The 14624-nt window shown below is 50.7% G+C and overlaps 3 protein-coding genes across 3 annotated transcripts; 2 read left to right on the top strand and 1 right to left on the bottom strand.

Annotated features, from left to right (window-relative positions):
• Positions 1 to 8227: 8227 nt before the first annotated feature.
• LOC119304040 (uncharacterized protein At4g08330, chloroplastic) lies at positions 8228 to 8868 on the top strand. Its single transcript, XM_037581203.1, has one exon. It carries the CDS (start codon positions 8287 to 8289, stop codon positions 8707 to 8709), a length of 423 nt encoding a protein of 140 aa, XP_037437100.1. The 5' UTR covers positions 8228 to 8286; the 3' UTR covers positions 8710 to 8868.
• Positions 8869 to 8974: 106 nt separating this feature from the next.
• Positions 8975 to 9791, top strand: LOC119304039. The gene has a single exon (XM_037581202.1). It carries the CDS (start codon positions 9083 to 9085, stop codon positions 9563 to 9565), a length of 483 nt encoding a protein of 160 aa, XP_037437099.1. The 5' UTR covers positions 8975 to 9082; the 3' UTR covers positions 9566 to 9791.
• Positions 9792 to 9823: 32 nt separating this feature from the next.
• On the bottom strand, positions 9824 to 12619 carry LOC119304038 (pentatricopeptide repeat-containing protein At4g35130, chloroplastic-like). The gene is made up of 2 exons (XM_037581201.1): positions 10119 to 12619; positions 9824 to 10032 (listed from the first exon to the last, which is right to left on the bottom strand). The coding sequence occupies exon 1, from the start codon at positions 12585 to 12587 to the stop codon at positions 10215 to 10217; it is 2373 nt and encodes a 790-aa protein (XP_037437098.1). The 5' UTR covers positions 12588 to 12619; the 3' UTR covers positions 9824 to 10032; positions 10119 to 10214.
• Between the last annotated feature and the right edge of the window lie 2005 nt (positions 12620 to 14624).

Genomic DNA, 14624 nt, shown 5'->3' on the forward strand with positions numbered 1-14624 from the left:
CCCGTTCCGAGACAGGATTTCGGCGGCGCCTCCCTGTTGTTCTCCGGATGCACATTCTCTCGGCATTTTGCTGAGACGTGTATTTGGAGAACAGCGGGGAGGTGCTGCCGAATTTTGTCTCGGAATGGGGTAGAGCATGGACAACGTACTCAATCTACACATTCTCGGGTGGGATTAGGACCCATCTTTACCTATTAGAGATGTAGGTGGATTAAATGTCGTTTCTCGTCAACCTTGTAAAAAATAAAATATTGATGTGAGTAATTTAAATGAATCCTTAATTTTGTTGTGTGGCTTCCAATAAAGCAGAGATGGCAGATAATCAGTGGATGTATAGTGGGTTTTTCCGTCGGAATCAAGTAACAATAGAGTGGGTCGAGAAAACTGATGTGTTTTTGAAAGAGATATTCTGTAGTCCAATGAGGATGGTGCCAGAATGCCCATGTGCCAGATGTAAGAGACGTATCCGCAGAGATAAGAGTGAGATAACTAAGCACCTTCGCACGCATGGATTTATGCCCAACTTTAATATGCCGATAAACTTTGCCCAGCGGGACCGTGGTAGAGAGGATGTGATACGACAACGCGTCGCTGGTTATGAGGACGATGGGGTTAGAGACATGCTAGATGATGTCTTTGCTGCACAGCTGACACATCCGTCACATTCAGCGAATGAACCGGAGGAACCGGAGGAAACCGCAAAGACCTTCCTGGAAATCTTGGCCTCGTCAAAGAAACCTCTCTATGAGGGTGCCAAGCTATCTGTGATGGATGCCATCTTGCAACTGATGGCAGTCAAGGCTGAGTACGGCTGTAGCCGAGGTTGCTTCGAAGCATTTCTGGGAGTATGGGCTAACAGCCTGCCTAAGGGCCATGAACTGCCGAAAACCATGTATGCTACGAAGAAAATCATGAAGGCGCTCTCCATGGACTATGAGAAAATACATGTTTGTCCAAAGAATTGCCTTTTGTTTAGGCATGAGTATGCGGATGACAAGTACTGTAGGAAGTGCGGTTCCTCTCGGTATATTGAGGTGGTCGATAAGCATGGTCAGAAGCAGCAGCTAAAAATCCCTGTGAAGGTTCTTCAGTTTCTTGATTTTATAAAAAGACTGCAGCGCCTTTTCATCACCGAGGAGTCTGCCAAAATGATGAAGTGGCACAAGGAAGGGAAAAGGTACAATCCAAGAAAAATTGTACATCCATCAGGAGGTGAAGCATGAAAGTCATTCGATATAGAGTACCCGGAGGAAGCAGCCGAGGCTGGGAATGTCAGAATTGCTATAACAGGTGATGGGTTCAATCCATATGGTATGTCGTCTAATCCATACAGCTGTTGGCCCGTATTTTTTATTCCGCTCAATCTCCCTCCCGGCGCCATAATGCAACGCAAGACCATGTTCCTGTCTCTTATAATTTTGGGGCCTGAATATCCGGGGAAGAATTTGAGTGTGTTTATGCAACCGTTGGTGGATGATTTTCACCATTCTTGGTACTTCCCGAGGCTGACATACGACCGACATCTGCAAACAAAATTCTTGATGGAAGTTTGGCTACAATATTGCATGCATGACTTTCCCGGTTATGCCCTGTTCTGCGGATGGTGTACAAGTGGAAAGATGCCTTGGCCAGTGTGCATGCAGGCCTTGATTTTCATTTGGCTGAAGAAGGGTGGCAAGTATGTTGCATTTGACCTGCATCGACAGTTCCTCCCTCCAGACCATCCTGATAGGGAAGACAAGACGAACTTCACAAAAGGCAAAGTTGTCCATGAAGTAAACGAGATTCCAACGTTTTCTAGTGCGGATGTGCTTGCTCAGCTGAAAGCTCTTAAGCCTGCCAGTGAAGAGAAAGGCAAAGGCAAAGGCAAAGGCAAAGCCACGGGCGAAGACGAGGGCGAGGGCAAAGGAAAAGGTAAATGGAAAAAAATTGAAGGATATGGTGAGACGCACAACTGGACTCATATTACCCCCTTCATGCAGCTTCCCTATTTTAAGGATGTCAAACTTCCATACAACATAGACGTGATGCACACCGAAAAGAATGTCGCAGAGTCCCTTTTTCGCATGATCCTCAGCATTCCTGATAAGACAAAGGATAATGTTAATGCTAGAGTTGATCAACAGAATATTTGTGATAGACCACGTCTACACATGCAACCTCCCACAGGAAGTCGAAAATCTTGGTTCAAGCCAGATGCTGACTTCGTACTTAAAAAGGATCATAAGATGGAGGCATTCAAGTGGCTGAAACACGTCGTGAAGTTCACTGATGGTTATGCGTCGAATATAAGTAAGGGGGTCAATCATTCAACGGGCAGAGTGACCGGGCTCAAGAGTCATGACTATCATGCATGGATTGAGCGGATTATGCCGGTGATGGTTCGGGGCTATGTTCCCGAGCGTGTCTGGCGTGTGCTTGCGGAGTTAAGCCATTTCTTCCGCACACTTTGTGCTAAAGAAGTATGTCCTGAGAAGATAAAAGAAATGCATAAGAAGGCGCCGGAGTTGATATGCAAGCTAGAGAAGATCTTCCCGCCAGGCTTCTTTACTCCGATGACACATCTCATTTTGCACCTCCCGAACGAGGTATTGTTGGGGGGCCCTGTGCAGAATCATTGGCAGTACGGCCCTGAGAGACAGAACAAGCATCTGAGACAGAAATGTGGAAACAAAGCTAAGATTGAAGCTTCCATAGCTGAGGCAGTTATCCTAGAGGAGGTGGCAGACCTCAGGACAGCCTACTATCCGGACCATGTTCCCACGTTGCATAATAAGATGTCTCGATACAATACAGAAGAACCCAAGTATAAACCCAAGTTGCCTCTATTCATCGGGCAAGGTGGTAGGGCTGGATGCTTGAAACCTTATCTCATGCCACAAGATGAGTGGGAGGATGTCATGTTCTATATCTTGCACAACATCAAGGAAGTTGAGGATGAGTGGATGAGGTAATACCTTTGCACCATTCTTTTAGTCAATTCGTTATGTTCACTTTGCCTAGTTCTTATACCGCTTTTCTTATTGTAGTCGATTCGTTGAAGAAGAATGGACGGGAATGCTGCCTCCTACTGAAGCGGAGGCACTTGCTCTTCTCCGAAAGGGTGCTGATGGAAGGAAAAAATTCGTTGCGTGGTTCATGGAGAAAGTAATTTTTCACACTTCCCTATTACCTATTTCAATTAAACTCATGCACCCTATAATTTCAATTAAACTCATGCACCCTATAATTTCAATTAAACTTGTAGGGAAACGATCCGAACACATCAATGGATGAAGAATTGAGATGGGTTTCCATGGGTTTTGACCCTGTCATCATGACATGCCAAAAGTATGATGTGAGTGGGTATCGCTTCCATACAGAGGAGCACCAGAACAGTCGGCCTGATCCCAAAACCATAAATACCGGAGTCTTCACTGAAGGAGATAATAAAGTAGATTACTACGGAAGGGTAGGAAAAATATACGAGCTTACATTCAAACATGGCCGCGAACACCTAAGTCTCACTGTGTTCAAATGCCGATGGTTCGACCCCAAAAAGGGTCTGAGACATATGCCTTCTGTTGGTTTAGTTGAAGTTAAACCATCAACCGTCTATGCCGGAGCTGATCTCTTTATCGTCGCTACACAGGCCACACAAGTATATTATCTTCCTTACCCATGCCAGAAAGAGTACCTAAAGGGTTGGGAAGTTGTGTTCAAGGTGTCGCCGCATGGTAAGCTACCGGACTCGAACGATGATGATTACTACAACATAAACCCCATGACATACGAGGGAGTGTTCTATCAATAGGAACATGATGACGTGGTCCGAAACAACGAGGATGATGACTTGGGTTATGTTGACCTGGACCCAAACGACGACGACGCACGGATTGATGGTGAGGCAGTTGTGAATCAAAGAGACATAATTATGCTTGAAAAGTTAAATGAAGACGCTGACGATGAGGAAGAGCCTCCACCTCCGTCAGACAATGAAGAAGATATGCATGATAGTGATGATGAGACCGGTCCACAAATAGATTACAATAGTGATGATTCTTATGGGTTCTAAAAAATGTAAGTTCTTTTAATGATCATTACAATAGTATGCTTAATGTGCTCTTCTGGTATTAATGTTTTTCCTGTATGCTTGTTTAATTGATATCCTTACTAATTGTTTATTCTCTTCTCTCAATGCAGGTTTGCTAATCATGGGCAAGTCCAGCGGTGTCAGTTTCCTCAGTAAATTCAAAGGACTTACTCGGAGTGGACGAGCCCACAAGGTTCCCTCCCGACTACGCGAGGATGACACCTCACAGGGAGGTGGAGGGGTCGGGGAGGAGACCCTAGAGGAGGAGGCGGTGGGGGGAGAGCCCCTAGAGGAGGAGGAGGTGGGGGAGAGGCAGCCGGGGCAAAAAACTCCGGGCCGTGTCCGAAATAGGAGGGTCTTCTTCGATGCCCTCCTATACAGAGGCACCTTCTGAGTCTGAGGAGGAGGAGTATGTTCCTGATGGCGAGGAGGAGGAGGGTGAGGAGGAGGAGGGCAAGGAGGAGGAGGTCGAGGAGGAGGGTGAGGAGGAGGGCGAGGAGGGTGGAGGGGAGGTTGATCCCGAGTTGTGGGGTGACTTGCCACCGGGTGCTCCGCAGGGGTGGCTGCGTGATAATGCCGGACTACCTACACCACCTTCTATCGAGGAGCACAAGTGGCTCATTGAACCTGTGGGGACAGAGTAAGTGCCTCTCAATCATATTTTCAACACATCACAACATTTTCTTATTGTACACATGGCAATCATTTGATTCTTTTGCAGAAATTGGATCCTTCGCGGAAAGGGCCGTAAACCGAACGGCCTTATCACTGTCCTATTGAAGGAGTTGCGGCCTGGCCTATTCTGCCCGCGGCTAGACAGGGACCCGCAGCTGCGGGTTTTGTCCATGAGCTGGGGCCACTACGAGGCTTGCAGCAACGCGGAGTACGGGACGGCCGCTAAGGCCGTGATCACCAAATTTTGGGTAAGTTCTCTTCTGAATCACTTGTCTTCAGTTTCGTTCATAGTTTATCATTGAATCACTCAACTCATGCCTTGTTTGCTTCTGGTTTATGCATGATTGCAGCAACTCTATAGAGTTCTTGACGAGCACAAGGCTAGAGCCGACGTGGTCTTGCTTGCGGCTGCGAAGAAGAAAGCTCGTCAGTTGCAGTACAAGGTGCGCTGGGTTGCCGTCTCGCAGTACTACCACATCTACCTGCAACAAAAGATGACCAAAACTCAAGCGCAGAGGCAACGACTTACCTTGAACAGGGAGCAGTTCATGATGGTAACTATTACTAACTTATCATTGTTTCAAGCAGTCAACTATATGTTTCGTGCTCACATGTCATGCTTCCAAAATTTGCATAGGTTGTTCCTCGTTGGTGCTATGGAAGGCATGACGGATGGGCGGGTTTGGTGGATAGGTGGCTCGGCGACGATGCAGAGTTTGCTGCCAAGAGCATCAAGGCCCGGGCTAACCGTGGAAAAGACGGGACACACGGCCAAGGAAACAGGAACCACTGGGGCTTCAAGGCCATGAAGGTATATCTATATGCATGATGCATTTTTTTCTTCTTTACCGTCATGTTCTTATGTATGGCTAACTTCTGTTTGACGTTGCAGGAGGACAAGTTAAAGAGGCCGCTCTCAGACATTGAGTCGTGGAAGCTGGCCCGCGAGCGGAGTCATCCCAAGGAGGGTGAGAGCCAGTACTACGGCAAGACCGAGGAGCACCTGGAGTCTTACACTCAGCACTATCAGAAGTTGCATCCGGATGTTCCTGTTCCTGAGGTCACCCAGTCTCAGATCGACGACACGGCGGTGGTGGCCATCCAGGGGAAGTCACATGGCCGGTATCCGTGTTTCGATGGCTTGATAACTCCTTCGATCTCGTACACACGGCTTCGGTCTACCAACCCGAGCCAGTTAGAGAGTACGGGGCGTTCACAGACTCCCTTAGCCTGCCAGCATGCTGTAAGTACTTCCCCTTTATCTTTTTCTCTCTAGCATTCTCAGTTCATTTTCAGCATTGCTCACTTAGAAACAACCTAAATTATGTAGGCATATCAGGCCTTTGTCGAGCATAGGAATCTCGAGGTGCGAGAGTACTTGCAACGAGTGAAGGCAAATGATGATTACAACCGTCAGATGATGGCGGTTAGTTTTGCCCTCTTAAAATCAAGCTAAATTTTTGCACTTTCATTCCTTCTGACCTTCTAGTTTGCTTGTTTAACTAACATCCAGGCTATGTTGGCGTCTTGGAGTAACCGCACGGATCGACCACAAATGGGACCCCCACCACCACCTGCGGGAGAACCCCCACACGTGCCCACGTTTGATGAATGGGTGGCACTAGGCAGTGATGGTCCGGTTAGTACATTTGCCTAACTACTGGCAAACTAGTTCTCGTTCATTCAACACTATCATATCATATTTACCGTTAGAATCTTTTCTGAAACATGTAGGGGACCGGTGGCTCGACTACTGCTCCGTCGACCCCAGTCACTCCGATCTGGCAGAGTGATGGTGGTCGCGGTGGCGGTTTTGGCGGAGGTGGTCTTGGTGGTGGTGGTTTTGGCGGAGGTGGTCTTGGTGGTGGTGGTTTTGGCGGAGGTGGTCTTGCTTGATGTCGATGATGATTCCGTGCATGTGGTCGCCGTGCCATGCCTTTCATGTTGCTACTTTTATGATGTTCCATGTCTTGCACTACTTTTATGTTCATGAACTTCCGCCGGTGATGATCTTTAGATGATGATGATGAACTTGACTATGTTTAGATGATGATGCTGAACTTGACTATAAGCCCAGGAGTTACCAGGGCTTGCCACGTGGCAGATCTATGCCTACGGCAATGCCGTCGGCATATATTTTCATCTATACCGACGGCTTTCCCGTAGGCATAGCCCTGCCGCCAGGAGAAACCAAGGAAAGACACGTGGCGGTGCTATGCCTACGGCAAAGCCGTCGGCATAGATCTATGCCGACGGCTTTGCCGTAGGCATAGCACTGCCACCAGGAGCACCACGGAACGCCACGTGGCGGAGGTACGCCGCCGCCGGCATAGATTTCTACCTATGCCGACGGCCAAGCCGTCGGCGTACCACTGCCACGTGGCGTCCCATGACTCGTCAGCGCTTTTGACGGCGCCGTCCGTTGCCGTCAGACGGAAAAACACTGCCGACGGCTAAACTATGCCGACGGCTGACCCCGGCCGTCGGCATAGGGCCCTATACCGACGGCTATACTACGCCGACGGTCTGACAAGACTACGTTGACGATATCTACGCCGACGGGTCTATGCCGACGGCAGCCGATGGCAAAGGACCTATGCCGACGACCCCTGGCCGTAGGCATAGACCACGAGTCCGGTAGTGTCTCCATCAAGCAACATCCAGAGGCGGACATAGTCAAAGGGAAAATGTCTATCTCATATGACAGTAAGAATACTGCTGGTCGGGGCAAAGAAAGTCAGGAGGTGGCCGGATGGCCGAATGCTCGCTGGTGCAAACCTCCTCAGGGGTGGCATAAGTTGAATGTGGATGGAGCCTTCGACGAGGAGCTTGGCGTTGGTGGAGCAGGGATGGTCCTACGCGATGATACGGGTGGTGTCATATACTCTTCTTGCCGCTACCTTAGAGCCTGCTCATCGGCTTTGGAGGCAGAGCTGGCAGCCTGCTTGGAGGGTATCAACATCGCAAGCGCATGGAGTACAGCCCCAATGATCCTTGAGACTGGCAGTCTGGTTGCTGCCAACATGCTTAGAGAAAGAGAGATAAATAGATCGCCATGTGCGTCCTTTGTAGGGCAAATAAAGAATCTTCTTGCGGAGATGAGTGAGAATGGTATATCTCATGTAGGTAGGAAGGGGAACATTGTAGCATATGAGCTAGCCAGGATGGGGAGAACAGAGCAGCGCACTGCGGTTTGGTTGCGCGGGGGGCCGGATAATATTGGCAACTTATGCCAAGCAGACTGTAATGATCCTTCTTAATTAATGAAAACCTTTCATTCGCAAAAAAAAAAGATAAACACGATCAGGTTGTCTGTGGTTTTATGGGTTCGTGATGTGACGTCTGAATCTGTGTTTGCGCGTCCACGTTGACTTTAACCAGTCGCCGAACACAAGCTTCTCAACGCCCGGTCCAACGCAGCAAAACCGTCCTTCACCCGCAAGGAACCACCCCCTCCAAATCCCCCACAGGCCCACACCACCCCTCCAAAAAACAAAACCCACACCAACGCATCCAAACCACACGGCCACGACCGACCGATGGCCCAGCCACCGGCGGCGACGACTCCGGCAGCGGCGTACGGGTGCGCGGCGTGCGGCGCGGACCTGAACCTGTCGGCCTCCCACCTGTACCCGGCGAGGACCTACTTCGAGGCCGGGAACAAGGGCACGCTGTCCTTCAGCTGGGTGGACGAGTCGCGGCTGCGGTTCGCGGCGGAGGACCGGATCCGCCCCTTCTTCGAGACGCTCGACTACTGGGGCATCCAGCGGAAGCGCACCCGCGTCAGCTGCGACGCCTGCGGCAAGCTCCTCGGCCACGTCTACGACGACGGGCCCCCGCTCATGGACGGCACCGGCCAGCTCGGAATGGGCCCCAGCCAGGTCGTCCCCCGCCGGCCCAGGTACCGGTTCAAGGTCAAGGCCGTCACCGCCGCCGGTTCCTCCGCCGCCGCCGCGCGCTGACCGCTGAGTTGAGAAGCTTGATTCGTCCCGTGGCGATGCTTGCTTACAGTTACAGATGTGTTTCCTTCCTGCTGTAAATCAGTACTACTACTACTAGATGTAAAAAATGTGGAATTTACTGTGGATTGTGTGTGAAATCGAAGATGTTGTGATCATCAAGCTTCTGATCCGATTTGCTGTGAAAATCGAAGTAGGAGTAGTTCTGAATCATCGTGCTCCCGATCTGAAATTCTGAACAGTTCGCTGCTCTTTGGTGGCCTGGTGCCTTCGCCGCGAGTCGCAACCCAACCAGGTCAAGTCGCCACTCAGCCCGACCCGACCCCGACCCACAAAAGGAACCCAACCGACGACCCGACCCACACGACGCACCACCATGGCCGTGGCCGCACGCGCACGGGGCTCGCCGCTCCTCCGCGCCCTCTCCGGCACGAGGGCGCGGCCGCCGCTGGCCCGATCCATCCACGAGGGGCCCGACACCATCGACGAGCTCCTCGACCGCCACCTCTCCAAGAAGGGGCCCACCCCCTCCGCCATCCTCGACGACGACGCGGCGGAGGCCCTGGCGCGGCGGAGGCTGACGAGCTCGCGGCGGGAGGCGCTGGGGCTGTACCGGGACATCCTGCGCGCGACGCGCCTGTTCGAGTGGCCCGACGAGCGCGGCGTGCCGTGGCGCGACACGCTGCGCGCCAACGCGCGCCGCGAGTTCGAGGAGGCCCGCGGCGAGCGCGACCCGGAGGTGGTCGCGCGGCTCCTCATCGGCGGCCGCGATGCCGTCGACCAGGCCCTCGAGCGCGTCGCCGACGCCTCCCGCCGCATGGTCCAGGCCGAGGAGGCCAAGCGCCGCGGCGGGCCGTAGATCCCCACACCCCCACCCCGACTCGATGCGCCCCATGCTTCCTCTTCTTCTTCAGCTGCTGCTGCTTATATTTGTTAATTTGGTTGTAAAATTCCCTATGTGCGAATATTTATGTGATGTGACACAAAATGAATTGCTTATGAAGCATTTCATCCTTGTCAATTGTCATGCCCTGTTCTATCTTTGCCAAGAAATGTGACAGGAAATCAACTTCCATTTTGCATTTGATCCATGTATGATGTATTGTGTTATACAAAGTTACCAGTAATTTCAAAATTTTCAGTTGAGAAAAATTGACTTTGTACATCACATCATCGTCAGTTACAAAAGTCAAAAAGGCGATGCTTCTTCCAATCCGTGAGTAATCTCCATTGCCAGCAGCAAGACAAACCCTTGCTCTTCGAGCCGATGCGACGAGTACATGAGAGTTGATCCCTTATGTATGTTCCCTGAAGATTGTACTGGTGCTGGCACCAGAAATTCAGAAGCTTTTTTTTAGAGCAAAGGAGGATCAGAATTCAGAAGCTGTGTGATGTCTGAATCTGTGACATACCAGCTGCAGCTTGTCATGAAACCATATCTGCGTCCTGGCGCTCTCTTGCTTTTGCTGAAATGCATTCAGGCTTGCCATCAACGATAACCATTCTGTTCACCAGTAGTCACCGCAGCAGCAAGACCCATCCGAGAATTGGTGATAGATATTTGTGTCGCCGACAACAATCCTCCGTCCCGAATATTTCGATATCAACTTCAGCGCATGATGGCAGTCGTTGCATATGCGCACGTTCTTCTTGACAAGAATTGGGGTTCTGGCCTCGGATGATATCAGACCAAAGACGACAGCCAGCCTCACACTATGCTTGTTGGGCTCTGTTGTTCTCCTCGACTCCAGAGAGGTTGGATCAGATTGATTTGTTGGGTCAACCATTTCTCCAATCTTTCCTGACAGAAAGTTGGACACTTCCTGAATCATCTTGCTCTGAGGGTGCGTCGTGTCCCCGTTGACAAAACTGCAGGAGATGCCATGAAGCTCAACTATGCTTGTTGGTTCTGTCCTTCGCAGCCCCTTCTCCTCCATCAGTGATCTTATTCTCTCGACATCGTTCCATCTCCCTGCATCGGCATACATGGAAGAAATAAGAACATAGCAACCTGTGTTGTCATGTTCCAGTTGGTCATGTTCGAGTTGAAATATCCTCTCTGCTGCGTATTCTGCTATATCCATGTCATTCCTATTCCTGCTTGCAGTCAGTAGGGAGCCCCAAACCCTGAATGTTGGATCTATTGGCATTTTTTCAATAAATTGCATAACCTCTCTAAGATCACCTGCCCGACCAAGCAGATCTGTCATGCATCCGTAGTGCTCAATCTGTGGGATCATACCATAGTCACGTTGCATTGAGTTGAACTGCGTCCAGCCTTCATCTGTCAAGCCTGAAACACTGCAAGCAGTCAACACGGAGACAAAGGTACTCTCATTTGGTTGCAGACCATTACATCTCATCTCGGAGAACATCTCCAGTGCAGTTCTCCCCTGACCATGAATCGCATAGCCCATTATCATTGTGTTCCAAGAGATGACATCCTTACCTGCCATTTTGTCAAATATCTCTCTCGAGGACAAAACATCACCACACCTCGCATACATATGCATAACTGCGTTCATGATGAGAGTGCTCTCCCCGTAACCTAGCCTGACAATGTAGCCGTGCATTTGCCTGCATTGTCTCAGCAACCCCAGCAAAACAAACGCCGGTACTACTGCCGACATGGTGAAATAATCAGGGTAAAGCGGCTGATTCAGTAATTCAAGGAACAATGTGATCGCTTCAATATACATCTCCTTGTACATGTAGGCGGCGATCATATTGTTCCATGATACCAGAGTTTTGGTCGTCATCTGACCAAATACCTTCTCCGATGATTTCACTTTGCCAACTTTGCTGTACATCTCGAGAAGCGCGGTCTCGAGCACCACATGAGGAAGAAACTGTCTTCTGGTTATGTAACCGTGAACACTCCTTCCATACAGCGAGCTCTCAGTTTGAGCACAGGCAGCCAGCAAATTGATAGCGGTAACCACTTCCACCTGGTGGCCCTCTTCCTTCATTTGCACGAAGCAATCAAATGCCTCCTCGGGCCGTTCGTTCAGGGCATACCCACCTATCATACAATTCCATGTCACCACGGTCCTCAGTGGCATCGTCGCAAACACGCCCTCGGCAGAAGCAATGTCGCCACACTTGCAGTACATGTCAAGGATAGAAGTGCCAACCTTGACGTCATGCTCCATCCCGTGCCTGATCACATAGGCGTGCACCTCCCGCCCTTGCATCAGCGCAGATTCCAAGCAGCACGCGGCGAGCGCGGCTATGATCCCGACGCAGTCATGCTGCACCTCCAGCGCCTCGTGCATCTCCCTGAAGCAGCCCAGGGCCAGCGCCCCGAGGCCGTTGGACACGTAGCCGTCGACCATGGAGTTCCAGGTGACGATGTCCCTGGCCGGCATTCCGTCGAACACTCTCTCGGCGTCGCCCACCATGCCGAGCCTGGCGTAGAAGGCGAGGAGCGAGTTGCCCGTGTACACGTCGGCGGCCACCACGCCGAGCCTGATCGCCGCCGAGTGCGCCGCGCGGCCGTCCTCGAGCGCCCCGAGCCGCGCGCAGCACTTGAGGACGACGGGGAAGGTGAAGCGGCCGGGGCGCGCGCCGGCCGCCAGCATGGCGCGGTAGGCGGCCAGCGCGGCGCCCGGGAGGCCCGCGTCGGCGAGGCCCCGGATGACGACGTTGTGGAGGAACGCGTCGCAGCTGCCGGCGGCCGCCAGGGCCTCCAGGGCGGCGTCCATGCGGCCGGCGGCGGCGTGGGAGAGGACGAGCGACTTGGTGGCGCCGCGCTTGGGCCGCACGCGCGGCGGGGGCTCCTTGGAGGTGGCCGCGGCGAGGTGCTGGGAGGCGCAGGTGGAGGTGGTGGTGGCGGCGGCGGCGTGGGCGCCGCGGGAGGCGAGGACCAGCGGCGTGGCCATGGGTGGAGCACGGGGCCTATCCGGGAGGAGCCGAGCCAACCAAGCGAAGCAACGGGACAAGAAAGAGGGTGGTGACGTGTCGCCTGGATTGCACTGTCGTAACGGCGCTGTGAAGTGAAAATTACCTTCTCCAACTTCACCCAAGCTTCGGTTTGCATTCACATCATTTCTTTGGCTTCTTTGTCCGTGGCAAAGTCGAAGTCGCTTGCTCAAGAAGATGAGGAAGATGACTACAAATGTGATGTCTCGACGTGACTTCTCGTAAAGGTGTGAGTGGGATATCTTGTTTACCGCTCGGTTAATTATGACAATTTTTACATGATTTTCTCCTAATTAACCAACAACTCTTTTCTATCTAATTAGTCGATGAGGCAAATTTCTTTTTTTGGCTTAGTTTAAAACTAAATAAAATTCTTGGGCTTTTTCTGAATCACAACTAAGCTTATGGGTTATCCAGTGTATTTTATCCTCAACAATGTGGATATGGTTGGTTTTAGCCTACGGTTGCCTTACCAAAATAGTTGGCTATTCAAAACTTTAGTGGAGCTTTTATTTGCCCATGAATTGGCTCCAAGCACACCTGCTCCCTCCTTTTTCGGCTTATAGGGTCCACCTATTTTGACTTAAAGTCAAAACCTTTTATCTTTGATTTAGCATTTTGTCCATGTGTCACGCCATGAGCTCGTGGCATGGCAAAGCCTACCAAAATAGGTTTTGATTGTCCAGCATCAGCTAGGAATGACAAGTGCGTGAAAAATACAACTGCACCGGAGGTTTGGAGGGGTTTTGTTTGCTTTAAACTTCCTATAAAATATTGCCTCTAATATCTGAAGTAGTACAAGCTACTCCAGAAAATACTTGTGAGAAAACAGAGTTACGAGAACAAGCATGCATCACTGTAGCTGGATACAGATTGGGAAAAATGTATCAACAGCAGATACTACAAAAATGTTTTGAATTTGCGACGAATTGTTCTGATGATAATCAGGTGTGATGATAGCAGATGTCCTCCGTAAGTTGCTAGCCCATGTTTCAAGACGCATGAATTATACACATTGCTTCCTTTTCAGGATCTGCAAAAAACACGTTTATTAGTTCATCGCTTTGACACGTCGTACAATGCACATTCCTCGAGTATATCTATATATCACACAGCTGAAAGGATCGATATGGTTGACTAGAGGGGGTGAATAGGCAACTACCAATTTAGCTTTTCTTTACCAAATTAAACTTTGCATCAAAGTAGGTTGTCTAGATGTGCAACTAGGTGAGCAACCTATATGATGCAATAACAACAAGCATACAAGCAAGCAAGGGTAGAAACAATAAAGAGTTTGCACAAATAAAGGTAAGAGATAACCAAGAGTGGATCCGCTGGAGACGAGGATGTGTTACCGAAGTTCCTTCTTTTGAGGGGAAGTACGTCTCCGTTAGAGCGGTGTGGAGGCACAATGCTCCACAAGAAGCCACTAGGGCCACCGTATTCTCCTCACGCCCTCACACGATGCGAGATGCCATGATTCCACTATTGGTGCCCTTAAAGGCGGCGACCGAACCTTTACAAACAAGGTTGGGGCAATCTCCACAACTTAATCGGAGGCTCCCAACAAGACCATGAAGCTTCACCACAATGGAATATGGCTCCGAGGTGACCTCAACCATCTAGGGTGCTCAAACACCCAAAAGTAACAAGATCCGCTAGGGATGAGTGGGGGAATCGAAAATCCCTTGGTGGAAGTGTAGATCGGGGCCTTCTCAACCACTCCCGAGCAAATCAACAAATTTGATTGGCTAGAGAGATAGATCGGGTGGAAATGAAGCTTGGAGTATTTAATGGAGCTTGAGCAATAAATGGAGCTTGGGGGAGGAAGAGGTGGGTGAGAAGGAGGAAGGGGACTCCCTTTTATAGTGGGGGAAACAATCCCGTTGCCCCCCACCAACCAGCCCCGCACAGGGCGGTACTACCGCTGAGAGGGGGTGATACTACCGCCAGGCGACGGTACTGCCGCGCCAACCAGCGGTACTGCCGCGCCGAGG

Source organism: Triticum dicoccoides, chromosome 5A (assembly GCF_002162155.2).
Source record: "Triticum dicoccoides isolate Atlit2015 ecotype Zavitan chromosome 5A, WEW_v2.0, whole genome shotgun sequence".
In the NCBI taxonomy this organism is placed as follows: domain Eukaryota; kingdom Viridiplantae; phylum Streptophyta; class Magnoliopsida; order Poales; family Poaceae; genus Triticum; species Triticum dicoccoides.